The 27,540-nt window shown below is 37.0% G+C and overlaps 3 protein-coding genes across 6 annotated transcripts; 1 reads left to right on the forward strand and 2 right to left on the reverse strand.

The window, feature by feature from the left end:
* Positions 1-4,592: 4,592 nt before the first annotated feature.
* serhl (serine hydrolase like) lies at positions 4,593-11,396 on the reverse strand. 2 transcript variants are annotated; one of them, XM_024289443.2, is made up of 13 exons: positions 11,212-11,394; positions 10,644-10,787; positions 10,349-10,462; positions 9,239-9,280; positions 9,140-9,159; positions 8,993-9,067; positions 7,121-7,230; positions 6,973-7,052; positions 6,865-6,899; positions 6,714-6,790; positions 6,546-6,633; positions 5,689-5,812; positions 4,593-5,285 (listed from the first exon to the last, which is right to left on the reverse strand). In XM_024289443.2, exons 1-13 carry the CDS (start codon positions 11,267-11,269, stop codon positions 5,272-5,274), a joined length of 981 nt encoding a protein of 326 aa, XP_024145211.1. In that variant the 5' UTR covers positions 11,270-11,394; the 3' UTR covers positions 4,593-5,271. The 2 variants fall into 2 exon arrangements, with proteins under 2 accessions (XP_024145211.1, XP_024145210.1); XM_024289442.2 differs by having other exon boundaries at positions 4,593-5,812; positions 11,212-11,396.
* Positions 11,397-11,813: 417 nt separating this feature from the next.
* Positions 11,814-19,249, forward strand: mb (myoglobin). Of its 2 annotated transcripts, XM_036213284.1 has the most exons (5): positions 11,814-12,059; positions 13,185-13,467; positions 18,117-18,213; positions 18,562-18,781; positions 18,855-19,249. In XM_036213284.1, the coding sequence occupies exons 2-5, from the start codon at positions 13,317-13,319 to the stop codon at positions 18,993-18,995; spliced, it is 609 nt and encodes a 202-aa protein (XP_036069177.1). In that variant the 5' UTR covers positions 11,814-12,059; positions 13,185-13,316; the 3' UTR covers positions 18,996-19,249. The 2 variants fall into 2 exon arrangements, with proteins under 2 accessions (XP_036069177.1, XP_024145721.1); XM_024289953.2 differs by lacking the exons at positions 11,814-12,059; positions 13,185-13,467 and adding an exon at positions 17,455-17,589.
* A 3,050-nt stretch (positions 19,250-22,299) lies between these two features.
* On the reverse strand, positions 22,300-27,034 carry pane1 (proliferation associated nuclear element). Of its 2 annotated transcripts, XM_024290016.2 has the most exons (6): positions 26,869-27,028; positions 26,490-26,566; positions 25,425-25,523; positions 24,800-24,879; positions 24,624-24,715; positions 22,300-23,479 (listed from the first exon to the last, which is right to left on the reverse strand). In XM_024290016.2, exons 1-6 carry the CDS (start codon positions 26,923-26,925, stop codon positions 23,330-23,332), a joined length of 555 nt encoding a protein of 184 aa, XP_024145784.1. In that variant the 5' UTR covers positions 26,926-27,028; the 3' UTR covers positions 22,300-23,329. The 2 variants fall into 2 exon arrangements, with proteins under 2 accessions (XP_024145784.1, XP_024145785.1); XM_024290017.2 differs by lacking the exon at positions 25,425-25,523 and having other exon boundaries at positions 26,869-27,034.
* Positions 27,035-27,540: the final 506 nt, after the last annotated feature.

A 27,540-nucleotide genomic window follows, 5' to 3' on the forward strand; every position in this document is an offset into this window, starting at 1 on the left:
TGACAACACCTCCGCCGATTGTTGAGAAGATGGAGGGGAGTGGGAGGAAAACTTATATAACTATAATCATTTTTGTGGGGACGGGAGAGTTTTTTGTTTTTTTGAGGAGGGTTAAACCCTTTAGAAGTCTCCTCTTGTTCTCCGCCCTGCCGCTCACCGCATAAAAACACACTCCAGTCCATTTAACACGAGGACGATCGCACGATTTATGTGGCATCCTGCAGGAGCTGCTGTCATTTGAGTCTGTCCTGACTGACAGCAGCTGCAGCGTTTATGAACTCCCCCTCTTTTCCCCGTCGTGCCGCTTCCAGACAAAAGATGCGAGGATGTCCTACATAATGGAAAGTTGTCAGGCAATGACATCTATTTTTTCTTTTTTTTTTTGAAGACCGCCAATTATAGCTCACTCTGCACAAGTGGATTCTTGAAAAGCAGCCGAGTTAAAAGGATCGGTTTCAGACGAGGAGCTGGAGAGTCTGAAAACAGACGTTTGAAGCTCTCACAGGTGAAACACAAAGCAGCTTGGTGCTAAAACTGTCCATCATAAAACAGAATCCTCCAAAACCAGGTCATGAAGTTAGTTTAATAGAACATCACAGAAGCAATAACAGGATTTCTCACACCGTCATAGTTTCATTTGCTGGTGCAAACGGAGGCGTGCTCTTCTGCTTCCTCCAGAGTGCAGGGAGACATCTGGGAAAACAGACGTTTGCTGTTACAGAACGATCATGTCAGAGAAAAAGTTCCAAAGGATCTAAAGAAAGCAGTTGCTGCAGCTGATCAGTGGAATATAGCTGCATATATTTAGACATTCAAGGTCAGAGTCCAGAATACATGAGCATTAATCAGGGAGGTTCCGTCTGTCACCATGATGAACAGAACACAGAAAAATGAAATTGTACGATCCACAGGCTATGGTTTTATCATTTAGTCGATATCCTTGATGGCAGGCTACTGTTATTGTTGTAAAAATTGTACTAGTTAACTAGTTAGATGCATAAAAGTCCACTAATTAACTAGTCCATTAACTAGTAAGACTTGCATACAGCTCACTATTTAACTAGTTACAGATTTTGGTCACACTAATTAACTTCTGAGCTTTACAGGAGCCTTATTAGTGAACTTGTTAAAAACTGACCTGTTAACTAGTGGCAGTTTTAGTTTGTCACTTGTTAACAAGTAAGCACAAATATTCCCCAATAGTAAACCGATGAATATCTTAAAACATTACAACTTAACTAGTGAAGTGCAAAAAGTCCACTTGTGTGATTTCTCTCACTAGTTAACTAGTAATACTAGTTGAATAGTGAGCTCTATGTAAGTATTACTAGTTATACTTACATTCAGCTCACTATTCAACTAGTAGTGCTTACATACAGCTGACTATTCAACTAGGTAACATTTTGTATGTCACTAGTAAACTGGTATGAGATTTTGGTCACACTAGTTAAGCACTGAGCTTCATATGAGCCTTACTAGTGAACTTGTAGAAAAGGTTCATGTAACTATTTAACTAGTGGCCTTTTTAGTTTGTCACTAATTAACCAGTAAGCACAAATAGTGCCCACTTGTAAACTAATACACATTTTAAAACAACTTAATTAGTGAGGTGCAAGTCCACTAGTTAACTAGTGGGATTTCGCTCTTTGACTAGTTAACTAGTTAGACTTACATTCAGCTCACTATTCAACTAGTAATACTTACATACAGCTCACTATGCAAAATGCTACCTAGTTGAATAGTGAGCTGTTTGTAAGTATAACTAGTAATACTTACATACAGCTCACTATTCAACTAGGTAACATTTTGTATGTCACTAGTAAACTGGCATTAGTTTTTGGTCACACTAGTTAAACACTGAGCTTTACATGAACCTTACTAGTGAACTTGTAGAAAACCTGCATCTAACTATTTAACTAGTGGCCTTTTTAGTTTGTCACTAGTTAACTAGTAAGCACAAATAGTGCCCGCTTGTAAACTAATACACATTTTAAAGCAACTTAATTAGTGAGGTGCAAGTCCACTAGTTATTAGTGGGATTTATCTCTCTGACTAGTTAACTAGTTAGACTTACACACAGCTCACTATTCAACTAGTTAACATTTTGCATGTCACTACTAAACCAGTATGATAATTTGGTCACATTAATTAATTACTGAGTTCTACATGAGCCCAACTAGTTAATTATTTGCATTTTTAGATTATCACTAGTTAGCTAGTAAGTACAAATAGTGCCCACTAGTAAACTAATGCACATTTTAAAACATTAGTTTAATAGATGTCATGTTTGGCTGTCACTAGTTAACTAGTTGTAATTTTGGCATCAATAGTTGGACATAAAAATGACTATGGCTAACATTTTATCATTTAATCGATATCCTTGCTATCAGGATAACTAGTAATGCTAAAAGTACAAATAGTTAACTAGTGACAGCAACAAACTTGAAGTAGTTAACTAGTCTTGTTTGAAAATGTGTATTAGTTCATCAACCAGTGGGCACTATTTGTGCTCACTGGTTAAGTGGTAACAATCTAAAGAGGCCACAAGTTTTAATTTTAATGACCTCAGCCAAAGTATTCACCTACTCTAGCATGTAAACGTTTTAGTAAAAAACCTTTCTGTATTTTCAAACCTACTAAAAGTCCACTTTTAGCTCGGCTCTATTTTCCAAGGTCATAAAGTTTGACTTTCTGTCGACACCTGAAGGTGCAACATCTGTTCTCTGCATTTGACCCAGCCTCAGAAAGACGGTTGAACAAGTTTAACTCCCCTCACTGCTGGACTTCCGGCCTCTGAGGTGGTGAACCGGACCTTCTCTCAATGTCACCAGCTCACCTGAGAGCTGCTCAGAGCAGACTCAGACTCACCTGCTGCCACTGAGCGGCTCCGCTTCCGTAATTGGGGTCACGCCATCTGGCTGGAGGCCACTGCAGCGAGGGTAATGAGGGTCATCATTTGTGGGATGAGGAGCCGAATGTCTCTTTTTTTCAGATCAGAGATTTTTCACTCTTTTAATAGCAAATTTTTAGAGAAGAAAAAAAAGAGTGACTTTGCTCACTTGTCAAAAATGTTTCACAAAGTTGAAAAAACAAAAACGCACTCTTCTGATCTGGGAACACACAATGAAACCCCTGACGAAAAGCGATTCTTATCTTTGGAATTAATAAGCAATCTGTAGGCGTAACACATCCTCAGGAAGAGACAGATAACTGCAGCAGGCGTGATGTGTGAAGATTGGGATTGGTTTGTTGGCAGTTTTCTTGGTTCGTGTTCTTAGTTTGTCATACCAGGTATAAACCAAAATCGTAATTATTGGGGCAAGAATGTGGAAAAAGGTTCAGTTTTTACTAGAAATCATTCACAATCTAAGTTCAAAGTGGCTACTAAGAAGACTTTGATGGCCCAGCATTTGAAGGAATAATCTACACACAAATCTAGAGACGTGAAAGGAGTCTCACAACTCATCCTGCACTTCAAAATCTCCACGTTTTTCAGAATGTAGCAGGTGGTTGCACAGCGACATTTGTAAACGGGAGGCGCATTTGTAGATGCAGCATGGTGGCTGCAGAGGTTTTAAGAAAAAGGTCAAATTTTTACATCATCTGTGTTTGAAAATAATCTTTAAAATATTGAAAAGCTTCAGTTCTCTTATCAGAAAGTTGTACAAGAGCTGTAAATCTCCTCCTGAAATATCTGGGTTTATGCATCACAAAATAAATGTAAGACTGTATCTAAAAATATCAATATTTGAGACGTTTCTTGAGAAGCAAGACCTCCTGTGGTGAGGCAGATGACAGCGTTCTGTTAGTCATCGGACTGAGCACAGCTTTATCCTAGAAAATCTGCTTTGAGAGCAGAGATTATGGTTAACTTTATGTCATATCCAAAAATTCTGCAATTCAACACTGTTGGAACAAAGAAAAATGTTTATTTTTAATGGCAAAAAGTGAGTCTTTAAATGTGAAAATGAAAGCAACATTTTTTGATAAATGATAAGAGCCAACAAAACACTGAATAAACAAATAGTTCAAAATATTATAGGTTTTATTTAACGGTAGTACTAACATTACGTGATGCTAATAAAGATATAGTCTATATTTTAAATGGAAATACATGTGATTATTTTTATCTTTGCAACCCTTAACTCATGTCTGCTCACTGAAATCTGCTGCAGGAATAAAAGTATGTGCTAATATGGTTATTCTAAACTACTACTAAACTACTTGACAGAAAAAAATGATGATATAATGACAAAAAATGTGATTAAAATGCAACAATATGCGGTTTCTGTCACATTTTAATCATTTTCAATGGAAATAAAAACTGTTTTGTCTTACAAGTAATATTTTGGTCAGAAAAATTGAATTGGACATTATTATAGATTTCTGTAAAAAGCTGAACAGGATTTTTTGGGGGGTTTTCATGTGTGAAATCTGAGTCAAAAAGGGAAACTATGTTTTTAAACAAGCCACAGACTATTTAACCACACATTGATGGGACAAAAGAAGAGATTAAATTCTCCAGCTTTAAAAAAGAACACATTATTAAACTATAATTTATTTATTTTGTGAGAATAAATGACAGCATCATATTTGGAGTTTATTTATTAAAAAGAGGAAAAAACAGATCATGGTTTCCTTTTATTACAGTTTGTATATATTTATATATATATATATATATATATTTTACAGATAAGCATCATGTGTGTTCATCAAAAAACAAAGATTTAAGAAGAGTTTTTATTCTGAAACCAATCCTTGAAAGTTGAAGCTGAAGGGTTAGGAATGTTTTTAACATGTTCCATAAGCAAAGTATCATCTGCATAGAGGGACAGTGATACAAAATACTACTCAGATTATAAGTAAAATAATTCTAGATTTCTTTATAAAACTAAAAATATGTTAACAAAGTCCAAAACATTTTGGCACTAAAGTCAAACAGAGCAATTCAGAATTGAGCTGATTTTGATAAATCTTTAATGTTATTATAAAAAAAATAGAAAATCTGATTGATTTAATATGACATTTTTGTTCAAAAATTGTACAATTTGATGTAATTCTTAATTTGTAAAACAAAACTATATTGTTTTCTAAAGAAGAGAAAAACTCCAAATATTAATTTCTTAACTGTAAACTCTTTGATTTAGCTGTACAACAATGACAAACTTTGATAAGTTCTTTCGGCTCCTGTTATCCATTTTCAAGTTTTTTCCTAAATATGTCCAGGTGGTTGAGCAGCAGACACCTGGTGTCCAGACACTGAGGGTCTCCTCACCCATCTGCACCTGTTAAGGAGGCCATCATGAGATTCTAGCAGTACGATCCTCCCATCCACAAACATCACCATAATCAGAAAAAGAAGAAGCCCCTCCCTGTTTGTCCAGTGTGAACATCAGTGTGAACACCATGAGCTTAACACGTCAAATGCCCAGCAGAAGACAGTGATGTTAGGACAAATTACCATATTTCTATTGTTTTTGGTTAAAAAAGTCATCTTAACCACTGAATCCAAATAAAATTCTCTAAGCAACTTTTTCCTTTATCCAAGATTCACCTTTTAGCACCAAAGTTAGCGAAACAGCACAGCATGTGCATTTATTAGTACTCTCACAATTTCTAATAAAAAATGCATTATTTATGGGTAAAAACTGATCCTTGTGTGCGTTTGCTATAACTTAGAATTCAGACCATCTGTCAGTTGGGATGAATGTGGGAGCACTTTGGTCTGGAGGAAGTCCGACAGCAGCGGAGCAACGTTCTCTGGATTGTTCAGGTGGACGTGGTGGTCGCCTGGAACCGTCACCACAGCATGCTGGGGGAAAAAAAATTTTAGTTAGACATGACGTGGTGAGCACAGATAATTAGTTACTAGGTGTAAGAAAAAAAAATCAATACAGTGAAATATCGCGATACTTCATTTGGCAGAACTTGTATCGATATAAAATGCTGCCAAGACGATATTTAATTAATAATAATATTTAATTAATGTGACAATTACTTCTGTACATAGTTTGAAATCTAATGTTTCTACGGCAAAATGGAAATAAAACAACATGCAACTTAAAGAAGAATAAAAAGATATAATCACAGTGAAAAAACTTTTGCTTTGGAATGTGGATTAATTATGGGGTCTGACCTTTGTTCTGTACAAGCCCCCTAGTGGCTACGTGATAAACTGCGCCTTCAATCTTGAAGTCCATTGGTTTTTATTTGTTAATAAACCCAGTTGTTTCTGTGTTTAATGTTGCCTTCTCTAAATTAAAGTTTATTTTTGTTTGATGTAGAAAATCTTGACTTTTTCACAAACTGACAAATCTTTTTAACTTTTTTATGGCTGTTTTTGGAAATCCCTCCTCAGGGAGGACTCGCCTTCTCCTTTATCTCTTCAGCAGAGCATGTTTTAGTATGTAGGTCAGTTAATGGGATATTTAAATTTTTCGCTGCATCAGAAACATTCCGCTCAACTGAACACAACTCATGTGCAGCTGTCAGCATGTGAGGCACAACTACACACAACCTCACAGCCAGAAACAAAGCAGACTCACATTTCGGTCCCTGTAGGCTTGAAGAAGTGCCGACGTAAACTTGCTCTGTTTTGAATCAGAAAACATCTTCTCAAAGCCGTCTTCTGCTCTTTAAAGACACAAAGACAGAACGTGAAAATCCTGACGTTTATGTGTGTAAAGAAACGGTGGAGCAGAAGATGCTCGTACAGCACCACCAGCACAGAAGCTTGGATCTTGGAGAGCAGCTCCAGACTCTGGTCCAAACTGATGCGGACTACGTTTTTCTGGAAGCACAAAACAAAAGCGGGTGAGCTGCGAAGCTGAGGGGTTGAGACGGAACAGTCTAGCGCCATCTTACCAGATTTATTCGAAAGTCCCTGGAGAACATCACCCCTACCAGAAAAAAAACTATCAGACTTTCATCACAGCAGGGAGTCGCAGATCAAAGAAGAGGATGAATATATACCTTCTTCAGCTTGAGTTAAACCTCTCTCCAGAAGGATTTTTGCAGACTCTTCAGTCAAACTCTTGTTTCCAACCATCAGCCTGCAGGTTTTTACATTTTTACACATTAAAAAAAAAGTCATAAGTGTGCAAAAGCTGAGGAGCTTCACCTTTCAACAGCCTTCTCATAAGTATAAACTCTTGTCTTCTTGTCCTCCATGGTTTTCTCATACTCGATCATCTCGTCCAGCCCCTGCCTCAACACTCGGGACATTTCTTTCTGCAAGGAAAAGACAACAATGAGCGGGACGCTGCAGATCTATGTGTGTTGTTATGGAAACAATGGAAAACTATAATCATTAGGAGAGAGGCTGGAGGACAAAACTCTTTCTGGCTGACTCAGTTTTTCTGGTGGCTTACAGCATTTCGCAAATGTGACTTTTGAAAAATCAATTAAAAAAAACAGCAATACAGGATTCAGTCAATATAATGCAGCCTTTAAGTGAACATCAAGCTAAAATTAGCAGGACGCAGGGGTTTGTTCACTCACTGGAAAAACTCATTTCAGGCATTTTACACTCTGGAGATGAACAGCTTTCTGTACTTTTATTCTGAGGTCAAACTACATTTGATAAATGAACTCATTTCCAGATTTAAAAAAATACTTTTGAACTACAAGTAGTGAGCATTAAATGAAATAAATACACCAGAAAATGCTCATGAAACAGTTTAAAATGTTTGGTAAAATGGAATAAACTCTAAACATTTGGACTTCAAGAGTCATTTAATAGCATCTATAGTGGCTTTTTGAAGATCTACTCTGATAAAAATTGTGTTTTGGTGTCTTTTCTGATGATGGAGGACAAAAAGGTATTTCAACAGCCACCAATTGTGCAAGTTCTCCCACTTAAATAAATGTTTTCATTAAAGGTTTACCTCAACTATGAGAGACAAAATGAAAAAAAAATCCAGAAAAATACAATTTTCTGATTTTTAAAGAATTTATTTGTGTCCTTAGACAGCTCTTTTTTCTTTAGTAGAGTTTGGAGTGTGACTGAGGTTGTGGACAAGTGCCTTTCATATAGATAAACAGAAATCTTTCTTGACCAAATACTTATTTTCCACCGTAATTTACAGATAAATTACATAAAAATCCGAATTTTGGGATTTTTTTTTCTCATAGTTGAGGTATACCTATGATGAAAATGACAGACCTCTCTCATCTTTTTAAGTGGGAAATGGCTGACTAAATATTGTTTTTGCCTCACTGTATAAAGAAAATTACGCTTAAAATTGCAATGTTGAGTATTTCTTTACTGTTGTAAATAAGGAGGAGAAGAAAAAAGTATTTGTGATGTTGAAAATACGCTTGGTGGGCCACAAGTTTCTTGCTCCCACCAACAGGAAGGGGAAGAGGGGCGGGGTTGCTTTGCGCCAACACTCACACCTACACCTCAGAGGAGAATTTCTCCTGCCGCTCTTCAGAAACTATGTTTTTGAAAACAACAGATTTTATTATTTTGGCTAAAAATGTCATAATTAAAAGAATGCTTTGACAATAGATCAAAAAGATGACCGGAGTGGGTCTTTAAGGTGGATGTAGGATAGTTTCTCCTCCTTCCATCTGTTACACTACAACATCGGCATTCAGCAGCTATTTGATGGATTGGTGTAGCCGTTTCCCATAGCAACAGCCCCGTGGCGGCCTGGCTGCAACATCCTTCATGCTCGCTAGTACTTATTATTCAGAAAAACAGTCAAAAATGTGAATAAGTTAGTTTAACGTCAGATTTAACAAATGGAAAGTTCATTGGTTTGATTTTTTTTTATGTTCCTGAACCGTTTTTATGATTCAAGACAGGAGGGGAGAAAGTCTGGATGGTTTCCAGACAGTCAAAGGAACCAGGAATGATTGAAATGTTTTGATCCAGCACGCTTACTCTCATTATTTCTTGAAAGTATGACCATAACAGTGTGAGTAAGCACTCAGGCTCAGTGTGTAGCGTGTGAGTCAGAGTGTGCGGCTGAGTTTGGAGAAGTACCGTCTCTGTGGGGAAAAAACCGTAGGAGTCCAGGAGTACCAGGGATTCCACCATCTCAGGATACAGAGCGCTGAACTGTGGAAACCACAGAGACGATGAAGAGGAGAGCACCAACATCTTCACCACCACCACCACCTCCTCACTTACCATTCCTCCTACGTTTCCACCTGAAACAAAATAAAAAGGAAAGTGAATGAAAGAGAAGTGTATGTAACGGCTTTAATCCCGTTCTGCAGTCGCACTCACCCATGCTGTGGCCTATGATGGAGAATCTGGTCCACCGCAGCGCTGTGGGAGTAATTTCACACATCATCAACCGGGTTCAGTATCTCATCACAGAAAGCGCTTTCAATTTAAAGGAAACATCACTCCCTCCAGTTTCTGCAGATTCGTTTAACAGCTCACAAATGATGGCAAAAACAAATAAAACTTTCCTGATTTATTTATTTTTTAATGTACCATAATGTAGCTGAGTGGCCGAGCTGTTCCAGTTGGATGGGAGTTTTGGGCGTCGCTATAACTCTGGCTGTGACAGGTCTTTGATTAACATGGGTGCAGGAAATTTACAATTTGCAGACAGACTGAGCTGGAAAGCAGGAGTTAGCTACAAGCCAATGTCCCAAACCTTCACCGCCACCTACTGGCCAAAAAGGGAAACAGACAGAAGTTTCCTCTCTTCCTTTTTCTGCGGTTTGTGAAAGACCCATTCCAATTAAAACAGTGATTTTTTTTCTGATGATGGATTACATTTATGAGTATTTTTATTCAAATTGTTGTGAGTCAGGAACAGACCAAAAATATTGTGATTGTTAGTTAGAATGGGTCACAAGCTTCGTGCTCCGCTCCATTCTGATGCTTGTCTCTGTAAACACTTTTAAAGTCAAAACGCAACAAATAAATACAATCAGCACTTTGATTCTGAAATAAATAACTAACTGAAATTGATTTAGTCAGTTACTTTTATTACTAAATGAGTTGTGTGAGGATAAATTAAGTAAACTTATTTTAAGCTACAAAAATGTCTTAAAACAGATGTCAGAGTTTGGCAAGTGTGAAAATTGCAATGACATATTGTCAGAGTTTAAGATCAGCTTCTAAAACCTTAAATGGACTAAACAGTGTTATAATGAGTGTTTTTTGCAGAGCTACTGTTTGTTTTTCAAACATTAAACTCTTAATAATTTAACTAGAAGACAAACACAGTCATAAATTATTAAAAACGATAGTAAGAAAGGCAAAAAAAAGTTACTCCGACTTTGTCAATTTAAAGAAAAGGTGTTTTCTAAAAATATGCTTTAGTTCTTGTGCAGAAAATTCAAATTTAGTTGAAAAAGATTAGGTTTTGACAGCGCACACCTTCAACGACTCTGCGAACATCCAACACGTACGAGGGAAAGGAGTACAGAACGCCAGGAGGACGATGGGAGGAGCAGCCGTGACCCGCCAGGTCCATGGCCACGTACCTGCGGTCTGATGGAAACACAACAGAAAATGAGGCGAAACGCAACAACTTTTACTTAACTCAGATTTTAAACACTACATTCTGATATCAGAACCACATATTTTCACTTTAAAAAAAAAATATTGACATAAAATACATTTTTTATTACTAATGATGTAATAAAAGCTGGGGAAGCTTTTTGACGTTTACCTTTGGGTAACAGAGGGAGAAGGGTGTTGAAGGTGCCGCAGTTATCAGCCCAGCCATGCAGGCACAGAACCGGGCTGCCGTGTTCAGGACCCCACACTTTACCCCGGATCTCTCCCCATGGGACCGGGACAGAGAGCTCTGAAACTGAACAGAGAGAAGGAAAAACTGTTAAGATGATTCACTTTAGGCTGTTCTCCTGCTTGTCACTAACTGATTGATATTAAATATAAGCTATTGTTAAAGTAAAGGTCAATCAACCTTAATAAAATGATTTTTTAAATTAAATATTAGTTTAAAAATACAATAATTGATATTGTGTTAGAATTGAATGAAGTATTGATTTAATACTTATACTCTATCTTCTGCTTTATAAACACGCAAGAGTTTTATTTACAAATAGTTGTATAGTTATTATTTAATTTGGGAGTAAAGTCAAATTTTTTAAACTAATATCTAAATAGAGAGGAGTTAGTTTGAAACCTTCTGTCAAGAAAATAAATAAACAGCAACACTAATGTCCTAAATGTCCTGTTTGTCAGGTTATATTGAAGAACGGATAGACATTTACCTGCTTGTTTCACGGAACTCGATGACATGAGTCGGACGCTTTTTAACGCTTGTATCATCTCAAGTAGAACGATAGCTGAGTAAAAACGATACTTTTCGGTGTAAAGTGCCTCCTAGTGTCTTTTTGACTGTCACTATTCGTTTTTCCGGGTGTCGAACACCACGTGAACCTAACTTGAGCTGCTATTGGATAAACTGACATGAGGTTGACGTTTGGACCAATCAGAAGACGCTCACCTTTCACCCAGTGTCATTTCAACCTTTAACCACCAGGAGGCGTGCTCAACACGTGATATTAAACCCATAGACGTGTGATATAACCACCGAAACCCAAATTTACTTTTCATTTACTTTTTTATTTATTAAAACCATCAAGGTATATATTTTTGTATATTTAGACAAAAATAAACAAATAAAAAGGAAACAAATCAACATTTTTTTAAATGCTATTTATTCCAATTTATATAGGATACCACAAAATCTAAGGAAAATTATATTTGATTGATCGTTAATCTAGTAATTGAGAGTAAATGTTTTTCATCTCTTCATGTTTCTGTGTATTCTAATATATTTTGAAATAAGACGTTTTCAAATGATCTTTTTGTAACTAAAAAGTACTTGATACTTTGAGGCATTTTGATCATCATATTGATCAAACATTTCCTGTTGAAGAGCAGAGCTTCTATCTGCTTCACCAGAAGAACAGAGATGTATCACACATCTCAGAATACTTTATTTATTGATCTATTTTGACTGGTAAACATTTGATTTGTGTGTTATTTGTATTCTCTGCAGTACCAGGAGAATGACATCTTTGACCCTGTCTGGAGAACTGGAAGAGACCTTAAGGTGTGTCGATGCAAACTTCTGAAATACATAATAATGCAATTAAAACTATCAGGTGCACGTCAGCTCTCTTTATTTAAGTTCTCCCTTTTTCTTTGTCAGTTCTTTTCTCAGCAGATGTCAGGCAGATGTTGGCTTTAAAATAACTTTTACTGTTTCATTTTGGTGATGTTACATTTATTTTCAAAGAAGTATTTTCATTTTATTTTTTATAGTGCCGTTCTTATTTTTATTTTTATCTAGCATGAAAGAGATATAATATTGTTTTTCGATTTCTACCAAACTAGATTCTAAATTTGGCAAAAGCTTAGAAAGAATCTATAATTTTCAATGTCAGGTAAGCAGTTTGACAGACAGGTGAGGTGACAGACCGTGCACCGCCCGATAATAAGGCAGAAGCACCACATCTGTCTGAAAATCACTTCAAAGTTCAGTTGACAGTGTTTTAAATGTTCTAACACGGCCACGTTTAATCTCAGGAAGTACTATGATCATACTGTACATGGTAGTGTTTTGTGAAAACTGATTGGTGTTTTTAGGAAGGCAAACTTCGCTTTTTTGGATGTCATTGTGTATATACAATGACAAACTAACATACAGTGTAAGACAATTAGACATCTTAATCATCATTAGCTTTAAACTAATAGAAAGTAAAGATAATTTAGATTATCGTTTATTAAACTTTCTAAGAAATCGTGTAGCTTCTGTCCTTCATCAGATTCTGGTATTAAAACAAGATTAAATCAAGTGAGGTCGGCATCTGAAACAAGGAACTATTTTTAACCAAAAATAAAGTTTTGGTCTCGATGACTAAAATATAAAAAAGTATTTTTTTCGGTGCTGAACGCTCACTTTGTTCAACTTTACTACACTCTGATTCCATTTAATACAAAGTAACGACTATTAAATTAGTCGTCGATTAGTCGACTAATCGATTATTTTGATAATCGATTAGTCGATTAATCGCGGCAGTCCTAGTTCCAAGTAGAGCTTCAATGAGCATCAATAAGAAATGGGAGTGAAACAGAAATGTTTTAGAGCTAAGAATGCACTAAAAGCAGCAAATAAACAGAATAATATCCTGTTTTGGTATTTTCTCACCCTTGTATTGTTTCTACTCTCTTTCAGATCCAGACCAGGTCTGAGAGCTTCAGACTCTTTCAAGCCTCAGTGGAGAGAGACTTCACCATAGCCCATCTTCACCATCAGGCCAGCAGGAGCTCTTCCCTGAGTGTGGTGTGTTCGAGTCATCGTGCTGCCATGAACCACGCATCTAAACCACATCGCATGCATCAGTTTCATGCACTGTCCAATCATGTCGTCACTGTTGGAGTATCAAAATCCCTTTTGGTCTTCCTGGAAATAATCCCTCCGGAAAAGAAGGAAAGCAGATCCGTCGACGCAATCCGAAGTGAGTTTTTCTTAAAATTGGGCATTTTATGCTAGAATTCTGGGAACAATAAACATGTTCAATCAGGCTACAGTATAGCAATGATTGCTATCAAAATATAAGTTCAACACTCAAAATGAATTATTGTCGAGTAGCATCTAACCCAGGGGTGTCAAACTCCAGGCCTCAAGGGCTGGTGTCTTACATGTTTTCCAGCTCCTCATTGGCTAAACACACCTGATCCAGGTAATGAGCAGCAGATAAGGCAGGATTTATAGAAGACCAGCATCAGGCTGGCCCTGGAGGCCTTGAGTTTGACACCCCTGATCTAACCCATCTTTAAGTAAACCGATTTGAACTTATTTGTTAGATTTTTACTGCCCAAAGACGTAACATGCTGAATTTAAATTATTTTAACAGCTATAGAGGTCACATGTAATATGTCATCTTAACTGAATTCTGGCTGTTTTTAGATGCCAGAAATGATTATTTTGACTCATCAGATGACATGTAAATCAAATCTCACGGCAGCATTATGCAGCTGATCTAATAAAACTATAATTTGCTTGCATCTTGAAGTGTTATATTTGTTATATGCCATCTATTGTCATTTTACTCATACTAGATTTTAATGTTCTTGTTTTACAGCTTGTGTCCTGAGATGTGCCACTCCACCTGGTTGGGAAAAATTGTGGAGGTCAAGCTCAAGAAAGCGTTTGTCAGCAAATGTACGGCCAGAGCAGGTTCTAAGCAGTAGGTCACTGCTATGATCTACAGCAGGGAGTGGTTACTCTTTCATCCTTTATTTATTTATTTTTTTCTTTTTAATTTTCGTGGACCATGAGTTTTAATACAGTTCCTGCCAAGTGTGTTCTAGGATTTGGAAGCATGTAAGTTCTGTTGTTTCAAAGCCAAGTGAGATTCTTCCTTGTACCTCAGCAGTGCTGTCAGTGTGTTTGTTGTTTAGAATCTGGAAGTATTCATTATCACCACGTCGGCCAGATTGAGTACGCCACAGTTCATGTACTTAATGCAATTACATAAAAAAAGTTTGAAAAAGTTAGATCTCCGGGTATAATTCGACACAATTTTGTGAATGTATTTCTGGTTTTACTCAAAATAGTTAATTAAGAAGCCTGGTGGTTTTAACTCTTGTTTTATCCTAGACATGTTTACATTAAAAGTGGGGTCATCTGGACCCCACAAGACAGCGCGCTAAAGTTTTTTTCCCAAGGATTTTTAATCTTGTCTGGTGTCCGTGGCAGACATAAGATCCTGTCCACATTTGTTATGGGAGAGATCACACATCAATGTAATGGTAGGGTCATCTTGACCCCATAAGAGAGCACAAGGGTTAAAGTACTTTTAAATTATTTAAAAAAATAGTTTTGTTAAAACCGACTTTTCAACAAGGGGGTTAGTAAACAATGTCAGAGCTTGTATTTAATTTATTTTTGTATCTCATTTATGTTTCATATTTCTGTATTTTGTTTAAAAAATGTAAAGAGTCTAATGCTGTTATCCCAATACAAATGTACTGATGGTGCTGGTCAAATCCCAAATAAAATGTAACATTTACATATTTAGTGTTGTTTTTACTGTTTCTCAAATCATTCTCATTAATGGCTTTGGTAAGACATTCAAGAGAAATGAAAGAGACATGAAACAGACAACAATGAGATCTCTTTTAGAGCTAATCCTTCTCAGATTTCTCTCATCCTTTTCTCCTTAATCCTTCTTTAAAACAGCTGAGACAGTTTAGATCAGAGGGAGACTATTATGAGATCTCTTTTGTTTCTCCCACTTCTTAAGTCTTGTTCAAAAAGCTTATCTCAATTCAAGCTCATTTGTCTTGTTGATGTCTTTGCTCATTTGTGTCTTAACTCTTGCTCCTAAAGGTCCCTTAGGAGCAAGAGTTAAGACACAAATGATCACAGAATGATACAAAGATGAGACGCTCAAACTGATCTCAGGAGACGAGCTTGAGCCACATTTGAGCAACAGATTTTTCCTATGGGATGCTTTTTTTTAAATGTTTTGATATTTTATTTTGTTTTCATTTACCAAGCATCAACTTATCACTAAGTGACTAACAAAGAATCACAAAAAGCACCAAATTAGACTAAAATACTTTTACAACTCTACTTTGATTGAAAGCACTTAAATCAGGTTAAAATGTCAAGACTGTTTTAGTTTTGACTCCCCTTTACTAAAAAACTGGGCTTCTTTGGAAAAAACCTCTACCAGAACCAGATCAGAAGAAAGAGAAAAAAACACCCAAACACTATAAACTACAGTTAGCATCATGTATATTATATCTTCAAGTTCTCTGCAAGCCTCAAAATACTAGTTTTTCTTTTATAAGCAGAGAAGAAGATACAGTAAAACGTGAAAAATACATTAATTGTTCAAAGAAAGTCACCTGAACTGAACAAAACTATAAAAGCAGACGGTTGTTGTAGTCCTGTCTTTAGATGTCTCTAGATAAAGAATATGTTTAAATTTGCTTGACTCCAACAAGTTCTGGTTGAATGTTGTTTGGAATTTGGAGAAATGAAGACAGAGGAAGCATAGATCAAGCTGCTTTTCCATCATGCCGATTTGGGACAAATTTTGTGTGAAAATCTTAAATTTAAAGAAAATTGAATGAGTTATTGTACTATACAACACTTAAAAAAAAAAAAAAACCTATTTCAGGTTTCATTGTGTTAATTTGACAAGTCTTTGTCTCTGGAAGGGCACTCAAAACATAACAAAACAACTGTTTTTATCATCTGAGAAACGTGGCAAAACTAAAATTTATTTTGTCTTGATCTGACCTAGAAACAATTAGAAATCTCTGCTGTCAGCGGGTCAGAACCGGGCTGGACAGGTCAGCAGTTTATCTCATTCCTTCCCAGGATAAGTGTCTTCAATTGCACGTAGAGAAAAGAAACCGTTATCACGCGAGGAAGATCGTCCAAATCCACACAGGAAGACGCTTCTTCCTGTGGGCGACATTTGGGATCTTCACACCCCACGCTTTATACTCTCATTAAACAATTCAAGGAAACTTGAACAATGTCAGAGAGTGAAGGACACCTGCGATACTTTAACTAGCGGAGTTGTTCATTGACAGCTCCATGGGATTCCATCGAGGAATTTATAGAGTAAAATGAGGTTTTTTCACCTTTTAAAAGATGAAACTGGAGATGGAATTATGATGATTCCAAAAGGAAGTGATATTTTGAAGCAAAACGTGTAAAAAGAAGGATGCACTTTTCAGATGAGCCATATAAAATATCTCTGTACCCGGCGACAGACTGGTGAGGGTACCCAGAGTACCCTGCCTTCCCCTAGGATAGGCTCCAGCAGCCATGCGACCCCAAAAGGGAGTATAAAATGGTCATCACTTTTGCTTTTGAATTTTTTTTTCATAATGATGTCCATAATTATGTTTATTATAATAATAATATGTAAAATATTAGAATTTGATCACTTTTTTAAATGCTGGAACACTCTAGAGTCAAAGCAAGGAACGCTTTTAACACTCATTTGTTTTAAGTTTGTTCTTTAAAATAATTAAGCAAATATTGAATTATTGTGAAAAGGAAATCCTGTAGAAAAAAATAGTTTCATGTTTAATTATCGAACCTTTTTGCCTCATATTGACGCATTTTCGCGCACGATTGGTGATGCAAGGAAATTGTAATTCTATGTACAAAACATGGCAGCTGGTTTATACCAAACAGTTCAGCTGCATGGCAAAGTGCACACACGTTACAGGGGCAGAACATTTTACCAAATCATCATCTCAATGAAAAAATCATGAAACATTTTAATAAAATTTAAAAAAAATTCTAGTAATTCTCCACAAGTTTTAGCAGTTCTGCATTTTTTTCGCCCAATTTCCTGCTCAGATTATCAACAGAAAATAGTGAGCTGACGTGAAAAACACACCCGGGATGCTGTTTGAATGGCATCAGCAGTTTCTGTGTTGAACTGTGAGGAGATGACAGCATTTCAAGAGGCGTGTAGTGACGGAGCAGACTGATGGAAAATTTGGATGGAGGGAGGGAGGGAGTATAAAAGGTCAGCGTTGAAGGGGCAAAGTCAGGCTCAGGGGAACTCGGGAGAACCACGCGGATATTTGATCACCTGCAGGTATAATGTCTTACATTCTCATCATTTAATGGCTTAAATGTGCAGGTTTTAGGCTGATTTGATGATAAAAGCAAGAAAACTATAAATCAGAATGTGAGATAACTTAAAAGAACATCAAAAATAGCTCATTAAAGACTTCTTTGAGGAAGAATCTTTGAATAATAATCCAAGATTTAAGAGATTATGGGATTGGGATCACTGAATTACAGGTGATTGTCTGTTTACAGAGAGATAAAAGCTAGATTAGGTTGTGTAAAAAGCTGTGCATTGGATTTTCCTTGACATAAATCAAGCAGAACTTCATTCAGGATACATGACAGACTCACAAAGGGCAAAAGAGGTAATCCATCTGCCCTTGAGTGAAGAGGTTCTTGGATAGAGGCCACCAAATCAAACAGAAGGGAAACGAGATAACAAGTTGGTGAAATGGATGCACAAAAAAAGAAAACTGTGTTTTTGTCTTAAATTGAATAAAAAAACAGAAGTGTTAGATTTTTTTTTTGTAATTTTTGTCTTTGTCTTATCAGACTCCTCTGAAATTATGGCGGACTATGACTTGATTTTGAAGCACTGGGGTCCAGTGGAAGCGGATTACAGCGCTCATGGGAACCTGGTTCTGACCCGGTCAGTGCTTCTGTCCTCTCATTCTGATCGTTTCCAAGAAAATCACGCAGTAATTCATCTTTTTAAGGAGCTTCCTACAGTTCAAAGGATTTCTTTTACACATAGATGCCCAAAATACAAAACCTCCTTTCTAAAAATGATGATTATTATATTCCTATATTACTATATTCCTAACCACAAATTTAAATGATTCTGCACATGAATGTTATCTTAAAGAGTTCTTCTGCCTCAAACAGCTTCACCTCAGCCTCCCTAACGGCTAAAAGAGTTAAAAATGCTATGATTTCAGGGAAACTAATACAAAAAATCTCAGGTACTTTCTGCTCATGCTTCCCTTTAACTTCCCAGTCTATTTCACGAGTACCCAGACACTCAGAAGCTGTTCCCCAAGTTTGCTGGCATCGCCAAAGGTGACATGGCAGGAAACGCGGCCCTCTCGGCTCACGGCGCCACGGTGCTGAAGAAGCTCGGCGAGCTGCTGAAGGCCAGAGGCAACCACGGTGCCATTCTCAAACCTCTGGCGAACAGCCACGCCACCAAGCACAAGATCCCCATCAATAACTTCAGGGTGAGGATTGGGAATAGCAGAACGTCTTCTCTTATTAAAGCTTTCTTGTCCTCATGCTTCTACTTTGCTTCAGCTGATCTCGGAGGTGATCGGTAAGGTCATGGGGGAGAAGGCCGGGCTGGACGCAGCTGGGCAGCAGGCCCTGAGGAGCGTGATGGCTGCCATCATTGCGGACATCGAGGCTGATTACAAAGAGCTGGGCTTTGCTGGATGAGGTTCCTGCTGGAACTAGACAGCCTGCAGGTGCTTTCATTTTTAACAAACCAAAGCTGCACCGTATCTTCTGCATTTGCTCAGATTATTGTCCTTTTGTGCAAAAATAATCAAATATGCTTCACAAAGTAGATTTCCCTGCAGGACTTCTCCTCTTGATTGTATTCATCTCTCAACTTTCCATCTAAATTCTTGGAAATATGAGTTTCTCAGTGTTGTAAATTGACATCTTGTCAATAAAAGTCTTTCTGCTCATTACTGTGTATTGATTGTTTCTTGTGCTGAAGATAGACAAAAAAAACCACTCAAAACAGTATCTGTGGTGGTGATCTGCTGGATTTGAGTCCTACAGGTGATGACGAAGAGTCTCAGCTCTTCCTCTACTTCCTGAAAACGTTCAAGCCTCTCATTTAACCCTTTCATGTCTCTGATTAAATGCAGAACTTACTTAATTTACCATCACCTTGAACAGCAAAAACATTTACAATTGAAAATGAAGTGAGGCATGAAGGGGTTAAGAAAGAAAACATCCTCATGACTACAAAACAATGAGGCTTCCCGGTGTGTTTCATATTCGATATTAATTTTTTATAAAAGTTACTTTTTATAGACCAGTTTTCTTTGAAACTCTTGGTCATTTTTTTCTCTCTTGACAGCTAACTTTAAATAAAGTTGTGATTCAGAAAGAAAAAATAATGAAGCCCTGTAAGAAACCCTTATAAAAACTGTAAATCTGCTTGAAATTCTGCAATTTCTTCAATACACGATGAAACACATCCACGAGATAAACGATGGTACAAACGACTGGTAGACAACTTGACACTTCAAAGTGTTTAAGTAGGAACGACTATTCTAATGTTTCCTGTTCGAGGGTAAAACAATTTTGCTGAAGTTTATTACTTTGAGAAGTAACTGACCAGATGTTCAACCTCGTCCTCCTGCAGCAGCACATCACTGACATGAACTTCCTGAGTTCAGATGTTCCATCCAAACCCCTCCATGTCCGGGTGTATAAAACTGAGCACACAGTTACGCTCCAGTCAAAAGAACTGTACTCCCAACTTTGTAGGAACAGTTTGAGGATGAATAAAGACACAAACGAGACTTTTTTAAGTGTGTCGGCATACAGAGTTCTGACTTCAACCTCATTAAACACATTTAAATGGCGTGTACTTAAATAGCACTTTACTACCTTCTTAAATGACCCAAACCGGTTTACAGTCACAGTCTCGTTCACCCATACACATGCTGATGGTGGATCCATGAATCAGAGTGAAGTCTGACAGCAAAACTCTTCAGAGTTCCACCTCAAAATTGACGTCCCAACATCCCAGAAAGAGCCCTAAACTGGTAGAAAACTTCCAGAAGACAAGAAACGATGGGGTTGAGTTAGGATCAGTTTGAAGTGAATGACAAATTAAATTGTAAATTAAAAAAAAAAAGACATTATAAATTAAAAAAAAGGAAAACATTTTAACTAGTATATACACATATTAGGTTCAGCAGCAGTTAAAACTTGAAAAGTCTGAAATGAAACAGTAAACAGGACCTAAAGTGAAGAAGGAAGTGATGAGAAAAATGTGAAAATAAACTGTTTTCTTATTTGGGAACAGGTCTAGGTTTAAAGATTTTCTTAAAAAATCAAGTTTCCATATTACTTCTTTTTTTAAATTTTCAATATTTATTTCAAATTTCAATTTTCAAATTTACATTCACTTGAATCTGATCCTGATTTGACTCCAGATTAAACTCTTATAGCTGCAAAGCAAAGAAATCATATTTAACTGTGCAGACAATGAATACATTTAAGTTAATCTAAAAGTAAAAAAATGTAAAACTTTGGCTTTATAGTTTAAATTATATACTTTTTTTTTTACTTTAAATACATAAAGAAAGTCAAAAAAGGTTTTGACCGAAAAGACGTTGCCTAATGAAGCTCCAAAAGACAAAGCTCTCTGGAGGCAATCCTCTGAATGAACTGCATCCTGGGTACAAAAAAAACCCCATTTGTAGTTCAAATTAAAACAGATCATCATGTCCTTGAATGCACCACAAAAAACATAAAAAGTCAAATCAATCCATCATTGATTTTAAGTAATCTGCAATAAAAATAATAAAATGTTGAACATTTTCTATCTGGTTTGATTTGTAAAATATCAAATCTATTGAAGCACTGAACTCAAACACCTTTGAATTAATTTATGTTGCATTAAATCACAACTTCCCCACTTGTGGGATGTTTAAATTAAAACACTGTTTAACAAAAACAAAGCTCTTCGATAAAAACAAACCTTTCTACCATCACCAGAGCTTATGGTCAGGACACTCATTTGGCTGCACTTGGTCCAGTCGTGCTAAAGAATCAGAGATAGGAAGGAGTGTTATCACCGGCATTCCGGAGCCCCGCTGGCGGCTTGTTGTCCTTCCAGTTCCTCACATGATGCCAAAACAGTGTTTGGTTAACTCGTCTGGCGGAGAATTGCTAAGAAGATAACCTTTCATTAGAGTGCACGCATGGAGACGTGACACGAGGCACAGCTCCTCGGCCTCCACCTCACCTCTTCCTCTGGAGTTGGAGCAGCTGATGACAGAGGGTGGAGGTCAAACACCGTGCAGCAGATCAGAGGCTGTCTGACCGCAAGATGATGGAAACTAATGTTATTTTGATGTTCTTATTCACAAACATCAAAATAATCCACTTTAGTGATCAATAATCATGCAAAAAAATGCTAAATTATATATATTTTCCTGACAATATTGCACATTCATGTATTTATTGTGAATTCTACATCTGCAAAAATTGCTTTGCATTTCTCTAAAGCAAAAAACATGTTATAAATACAAGAATATTCATTTATTATTACTTAAAATTCTTTGAAATAACAAAATATTTTAAAGAAATCTGCTAATAAAGATCAAAAGTGACAGCAGCAGACACAGGAATCGCCTGCATGACTTTATTCAAGATCTGCAGGGATTGATGTTAAGATCTCCTTGAGGCTAAAAAAAGAAAACTGGACGTCTGCAAACCCAGAAATCTCTGTTGAAACAGTTCAAGGTAAAGCTTTAAAACAGTTAACATTTACAAATCTCCTCCTCGTCCATCTGTTTCTGTGCATGAGAATATCTCCTCTGTCTGAGCAGTAACCCCATTTAAAGAGAAATTGTTTCATCTACAGAATAACACCTTTAAAAAAAATCTTTAAAAGCAGAAAAGTGTTTTAAAAGGTTTAGTAGCTTTAGATTAAAATACAAGATCTGTCCCAAAACATTTAATTTATGATAAATAAAAACAGGAGTTCAAATTTAGATTTTGTAATGTGGCTTTTAATTCTTTTTTTTTCGTTTTGTAAATAGAAAAACGTAGCAAATTTTCATTATTATCCTTTTTAGTCCAAAAAACAATTGAAACAGAAGTGGTAAAAAGCACGTGTTGGGGCTGGTAATGCTGGAGATTGTCGGGCACAGGAGGCAGATCATTGTTATCTCTTTCAGGCCTGCCCAAAAATTCAACCATTCTGGGCTGATCTCCACAAAAAAGTAGTTAAAATACTAAAAGTAAAGGTACCGTTTACATTTTCAGCTCTATTTTTCCAATAACTTTGACAACCCACACCAACAAATAAATAAATATATTTTTACAAGGCTCACATTAGCTGCTAAACATGCATTAACAAGACATTGTCTTCTTGCTGAGCCCCCACAGACTCAGACTAAGTAAATACCCCCTTTTTTATATATTATTTTCTAAATCTGAGCAGCAGCATCGATGATTTTATCAGCAACAAACGTGACAGAACGCAGGTACCAGGAGTGTCTGTGGTGTCCTCCTTCCTGGTCAGCTGCTCGCTTTGACTTTGCCTCAAGTTCAGTGAGGTAATAGAACTCATTCCTAAAGAGAGTTCAAGTGTTCCTGTGAACGACAAAAATACAAAACCCTTCTGCCAACACCCAGACGATGTCGTTCGACCTTCATTCACAGGTCAAGACGCACAGAACCAGGCTGTTGGATTCAAAAACGTTTGTTTCTGCTTCTTCGTTGACTTTGTGTTGTCCTCACATGATGTTTGGCTAACCTGCATGATAACTAAAACTAATAATAGCGTGCATGAGTGTGCGTGACTGGCAGACGTGACATCAGGCGGGTTTCTGGTCACAGTCTGATAGAGCCGAGGTCAGCCGGTCATTTCTGCTGTGAGGACAAATGGAAGAAACTTTTAATTTGTTCAAATTAATACCAAGCTTTGATGACTTTAATCTGCTCCAGAAAGACATTTTCATTACAAAAAACATTGTATTTAACACAAAAAAAGGAAACAAATAGAATATTTAGAGTTAATCGAAGCTGGGCTGGTCGATGTCTGGTGGCAGAGTGGATCTGGTCAGGTTAGACAGGCACAGAGATGTAGTGAAGGGAACAAAGCCGGCTGCCACTTTCAGGATGGTCAGAAGCCGCTCTGCAGCATTTGTCACACCTTGTTGGGTCTGTAGGGGGCGATAGACCAACATCAGAAACACAAATAGACTAAAGGTAGATTTCCACTGTCTCCACCGTGTAGCATCAAGACAAAAAATGTTTCCATCGCTCCAGTCATGTCTGCACTCCACGTCCGGCCCTTCGCAACGCAACTCAAACTTTATACAGAAGTTCTATCTCCAGTCCGTTTACGCGTCAGTTTCATGACAAAAATCCAGGGAACTGGAAAGAGGTTCAGGCTTCAAAAGAAAAACTTTTGTTGTATTTTCAAAATAAAACTTTATAAGACTTAATTTCATATTTACAGTGACGCGGTAACGAACGTTAACATCACGGATAACACCACCATGGATAATGAAAGACAAACAACAGAATTATGACATGAAACATTTATTTTTCAAGGACTCAGTTAGGAAGGAGAGGGATGGGGTTTGATAGTACAAGTGTTAGATGAGTGAAGAGAGCGGACGAAATACTACGGGGGTGACAAGACAAACCACTCCTTCAGAGTCTGTTTAACTTTCACCGGATCGAGTCCTGTACTTCACATTTGGTCTATACGCAGACTCCCGTCGGGGACTTTCTTGTTCCAGACCAAATCTTGTAAACAAAAACACACGGCTAAAGATCTCCTCACTCATTGGCCAGGAATAACGAGGGCGGGACAAAGAAACAAGAGAAAGAATAATGGTGCAACGCCTTGTAATCCTTGTTGAGATAGTTCACTTAGTCAAACTTTATATTTCGCTGATCAATTTTGAACGCCTGTACCACCATCAGGTTCAACACTTTTTACTGCTACCTTGGTACGGTGGAAGCATGCTGCAAGGTGGTTGCTACGGCGATGTGAGCTATGAAGGTACGCAGATAAGTGTCTATGACAAATCCGACTGAGGGGAAATTCAGAGCGAACCGGAGCTCAATCCAATTGGAAACAATTTGGACACCCCTGCTTTAGATGGATTTGATCTAGCTAGCAGTAATGTGCAAACACCCATTCACAGTCAGTATCAACACCTTTCAAATGCAAGCAGTATTCCTATCTTATTTACCTAGACTGGTGCTAATTAATTTAATCTTCTTTACGATCTTAATTTCAACACTTTATAGGATCAGAATAACTTTGAAGCATTTCTTTGTTGTCTCACAAACCTGATCTTCTGCGAACAGCAGGGGGCAGTGTAGAGACGCAGCCAGTCTCCGGACAGCGTCCAGTCGCTCTGCAGGGACTGAGGAACTGCGAGCTGCAGGAAAACACCACCAGGAGATGAAATACGCATGAACCACTGCATTGCATTCTTTACTGTCTAGAAATGTCACAATCATACCATTAGAGACCATGAAGCAGACTTTTCCGAGGAAATATCCAGGCTCTAAATACTTTAAAGAAGCTTCGGCTGACTGGAAACTGTTAAAACAAAACACACAAAATCCGAAGAGCGTTTTTAAAAACCCACCTGTGTATGAATCATGACAAACTGTTAAAACACAGTCAGGGAGAAAATAAAAAAATAAAAATTTGTGGGACTTTAGAATTAACTTTTTCCAATAACCAGATACAAATAGAATAGGAAAAAATAGAACAGAATGCATTTTTTGTCACAGTTCACATGTAAAATGAAATAAAAGTCACTTTATTTCATTTGACCCATTGGTAAGCTGGTGACTATTTTTTCTCTTCATATGACCAGAAAAACTTTTCTTTCTCGACTTCAGCATCACTCTAGAGCACCAGTCAAAATCAGGGTCCAGGGGCTGGATCTTTAATCCAACCCTCCAGATCATTTTATTTTATTTTTATTAATGGTCTGATGTTATCTTAAACTTGTATAATTCTGACAAAATATATTTTTATGGGTGGGTTATTTTTAGCGACTATCACAGAAAAATAGGTCCCCTTTTCTTATGTGTGCCCAAGGTGTTGAACTATAAGAATTTGGGTTTGAAAATTACCTGAGTTCTGAGGTCAGATTGATGATGAACACCACCAGGTCAATTCTAGGGCGACTCTCATCGTTTTCGACGGGCAGGGGGAAACTCTTGGCCAACCTCCTATTTGGCAGAGTGAAGATTCATGTACTGAGGTTAACATAGAGGTCTGAAATGTTTAAAACGATATATGCTTCTGTTTATTTTTCTGTTAACATGAACCAATGAAGAGCACCAACGTTTTTCCATAAAAAAACACAACAATCAAAATTGTTCTAAGCCAAATGTAGTAAAAATTAGCAAGTTTTGAGCAAACTACGGCACTTTGTCAACATATCAGTGCATGCAGACATCTTATAAGTGGTAGTATTTGCTTAGTTTATAATCAAAGGTGACACATTTGAACAAAGTGCAGAAATCTGACATTAGTAAACCTTTTGTTTTCCTACTTCCACCTAAGCCTATTTGCACATACAGATGTAAAACAATAATTTTTCTAACCATCTGGTCTTCTTTTGTTGAAATTTGCCATGTCTGCTGTCTCAGTGTTGTTCCACACAACTGGAATTTTAAAAAATAGGCTAAATGCGTATTAATTTATTATCCATAAAGAGACACTGACAGCCAGGTTTGATGAAAGGCGCCTGTTTCTTTTGTTAACCGAAAAAAAGCATAATTCAGATTAATAAATTCTAAATATGCAGAAAGTAATCCGATAATGAGGGACACATCTGCTTTATTACCCACAAATTTAAAAATCATAACTTTTTAGCAAATGCTATAACTCTTGCCCCATTTCAAACAATGAACAGCAATAAAGAATATTTTCATAGCCCAATATTCCACAACTTTACATAAGAAACAACTAAACAATTAAAAAAAGAAAAACAAAACTAAGTCATATTTTGATGTAAAACAATAATTGTTGCAGCTTAAAAGGCACATTTGGTAGAAAAACCTCTATTATTAGGCTCACTGTTTGATATCCTCAAAAGTATCTTTTACATATTGTGTAAATTCACTTCAGACACTGATCATATTTTTGTTGACATTGTGTTGGCGTGTGCAGGATGGGAGGACAGTACTCACACATTGACAGTGACGCTGGTCTCCTTCACCAGAGCTTCTGCTAAACTTTGCTGAAAGTGTTCCTCATTCTCCACCAGCTGTAGAAAATGAACACTAATGCTAATGCTACAAGCAACAATTCCAAACAGCTGTAAACAATAACAAACTAATGACTATAAAGCCTTCTATTTACACCCAACTATAAGTTATTATAAAGCAGCCCAAGTTATATTATGATGATAAACACTAATTTAACATGTACGTTTACTCTATATAAAAAAAAAAAATCTAAGATAGCTGAATGTATGTTAGCTAGTTTTGCTAGCACTAAATTGACAGAAATGCTGCATTAGTAGCTCGGTAATGTCGCCTGACGGTAACGCTGACGAAATAAACTCACCAGAACACTGGCCGCGTTCAACCCTGGGAGTTTAGCGAACGGGTTTAACCGCGACATGTTTCGTTTATCAATGGGTTTACTTGGTTTGTTTTTTTTAGCTCGCGCTCCTTTTCCAAACCTGCGTCTGACGTCACGACGTTCACGCTTTCCACAGTTGTGTTCAACATCTGCCATCTAGTGGCTACTGGGGGGACTCCATCTTAACCTTAACATTTCAGATTTACGGAAAATCGGTGGTTTTTACAGATTCTAGTAATCCTAAATGTTAAAACTTTATTTTTTTTTCAAGTGTAGTCACATTAAATCGATAACAAAGTTTGCAATGTGTATAAAATAAAAAAGATTTTTCTAAAACAGAATTTGGCTGGATTTTTTTTTGGCTTTTGCTAGGAAAAAAAAGGCAAAATTTTAAATCGAACTTTTGCATCTGTCAAAATATTTACAGAATTTCAATCGGAAGAACAAGCAAGTTTATTTTGAAAGCACAAGTCCATCAATGCATCTTACAGGAAGTCTAATCAGATCTTCCGAATGAGACTGCTGCAGGTCGAAGGCACCGAGAGCACACATCAAGAGTGCCTTCAGTCAGCAAACAGCCCATTTCCAGCAAAAGCACAAAGGCTGTGCAACAGCTTTTGGAACTGCAGTTCCTTCATGGAACAGACAAAATAG

Source organism: Oryzias melastigma, linkage group LG1, assembly GCF_002922805.2.
Source record: "Oryzias melastigma strain HK-1 linkage group LG1, ASM292280v2, whole genome shotgun sequence".
NCBI classification, from domain to species: domain Eukaryota; kingdom Metazoa; phylum Chordata; class Actinopteri; order Beloniformes; family Adrianichthyidae; genus Oryzias; species Oryzias melastigma.

What these genes read in the sequence shown, in the direction of transcription:
- serhl (XM_024289442.2), bottom strand. Translation starts at nt 11,269, where the DNA reads ATGATACAAGCGTTAAAAAGCGTCCGACTCATGTCATCGAGTTCCGTG. An exon ending in TGTTCGCAGAGTCGTTGAAG is followed by an intron (nt 9,281 to 10,348) that starts GTGTGCGCTGTC and finishes TTACTCCCACAG; the next exon opens with CGCTGCGGTGGACCAGATTC. An exon ending in GTGGAAACGTAGGAGGAATG is followed by an intron (nt 9,068 to 9,139) that starts GTAAGTGAGGAG and finishes TGGTTTCCACAG; the next exon opens with TTCAGCGCTCTGTATCCTGA.
- mb (XM_036213284.1), top strand. Translation starts at nt 13,317, where the DNA reads ATGAACCACGCATCTAAACCACATCGCATGCATCAGTTTCATGCACTG. An exon ending in ATCCGTCGACGCAATCCGAA is followed by an intron (nt 13,468 to 18,116) that starts GTGAGTTTTTCT and finishes TTGTCTTATCAG; the next exon opens with ACTCCTCTGAAATTATGGCG. An exon ending in TCCCCATCAATAACTTCAGG is followed by an intron (nt 18,782 to 18,854) that starts GTGAGGATTGGG and finishes ACTTTGCTTCAG; the next exon opens with CTGATCTCGGAGGTGATCGG.
- pane1 (XM_024290016.2), bottom strand. Translation starts at nt 26,925, where the DNA reads ATGTCGCGGTTAAACCCGTTCGCTAAACTCCCAGGGTTGAACGCGGCC. An exon ending in TGAACGCGGCCAGTGTTCTG is followed by an intron (nt 26,567 to 26,868) that starts GTGAGTTTATTT and finishes CATTTTCTACAG; the next exon opens with CTGGTGGAGAATGAGGAACA. An exon ending in AATCTGACCTCAGAACTCAG is followed by an intron (nt 24,880 to 25,424) that starts GTAATTTTCAAA and finishes TTGTTTTAACAG; the next exon opens with TTTCCAGTCAGCCGAAGCTT.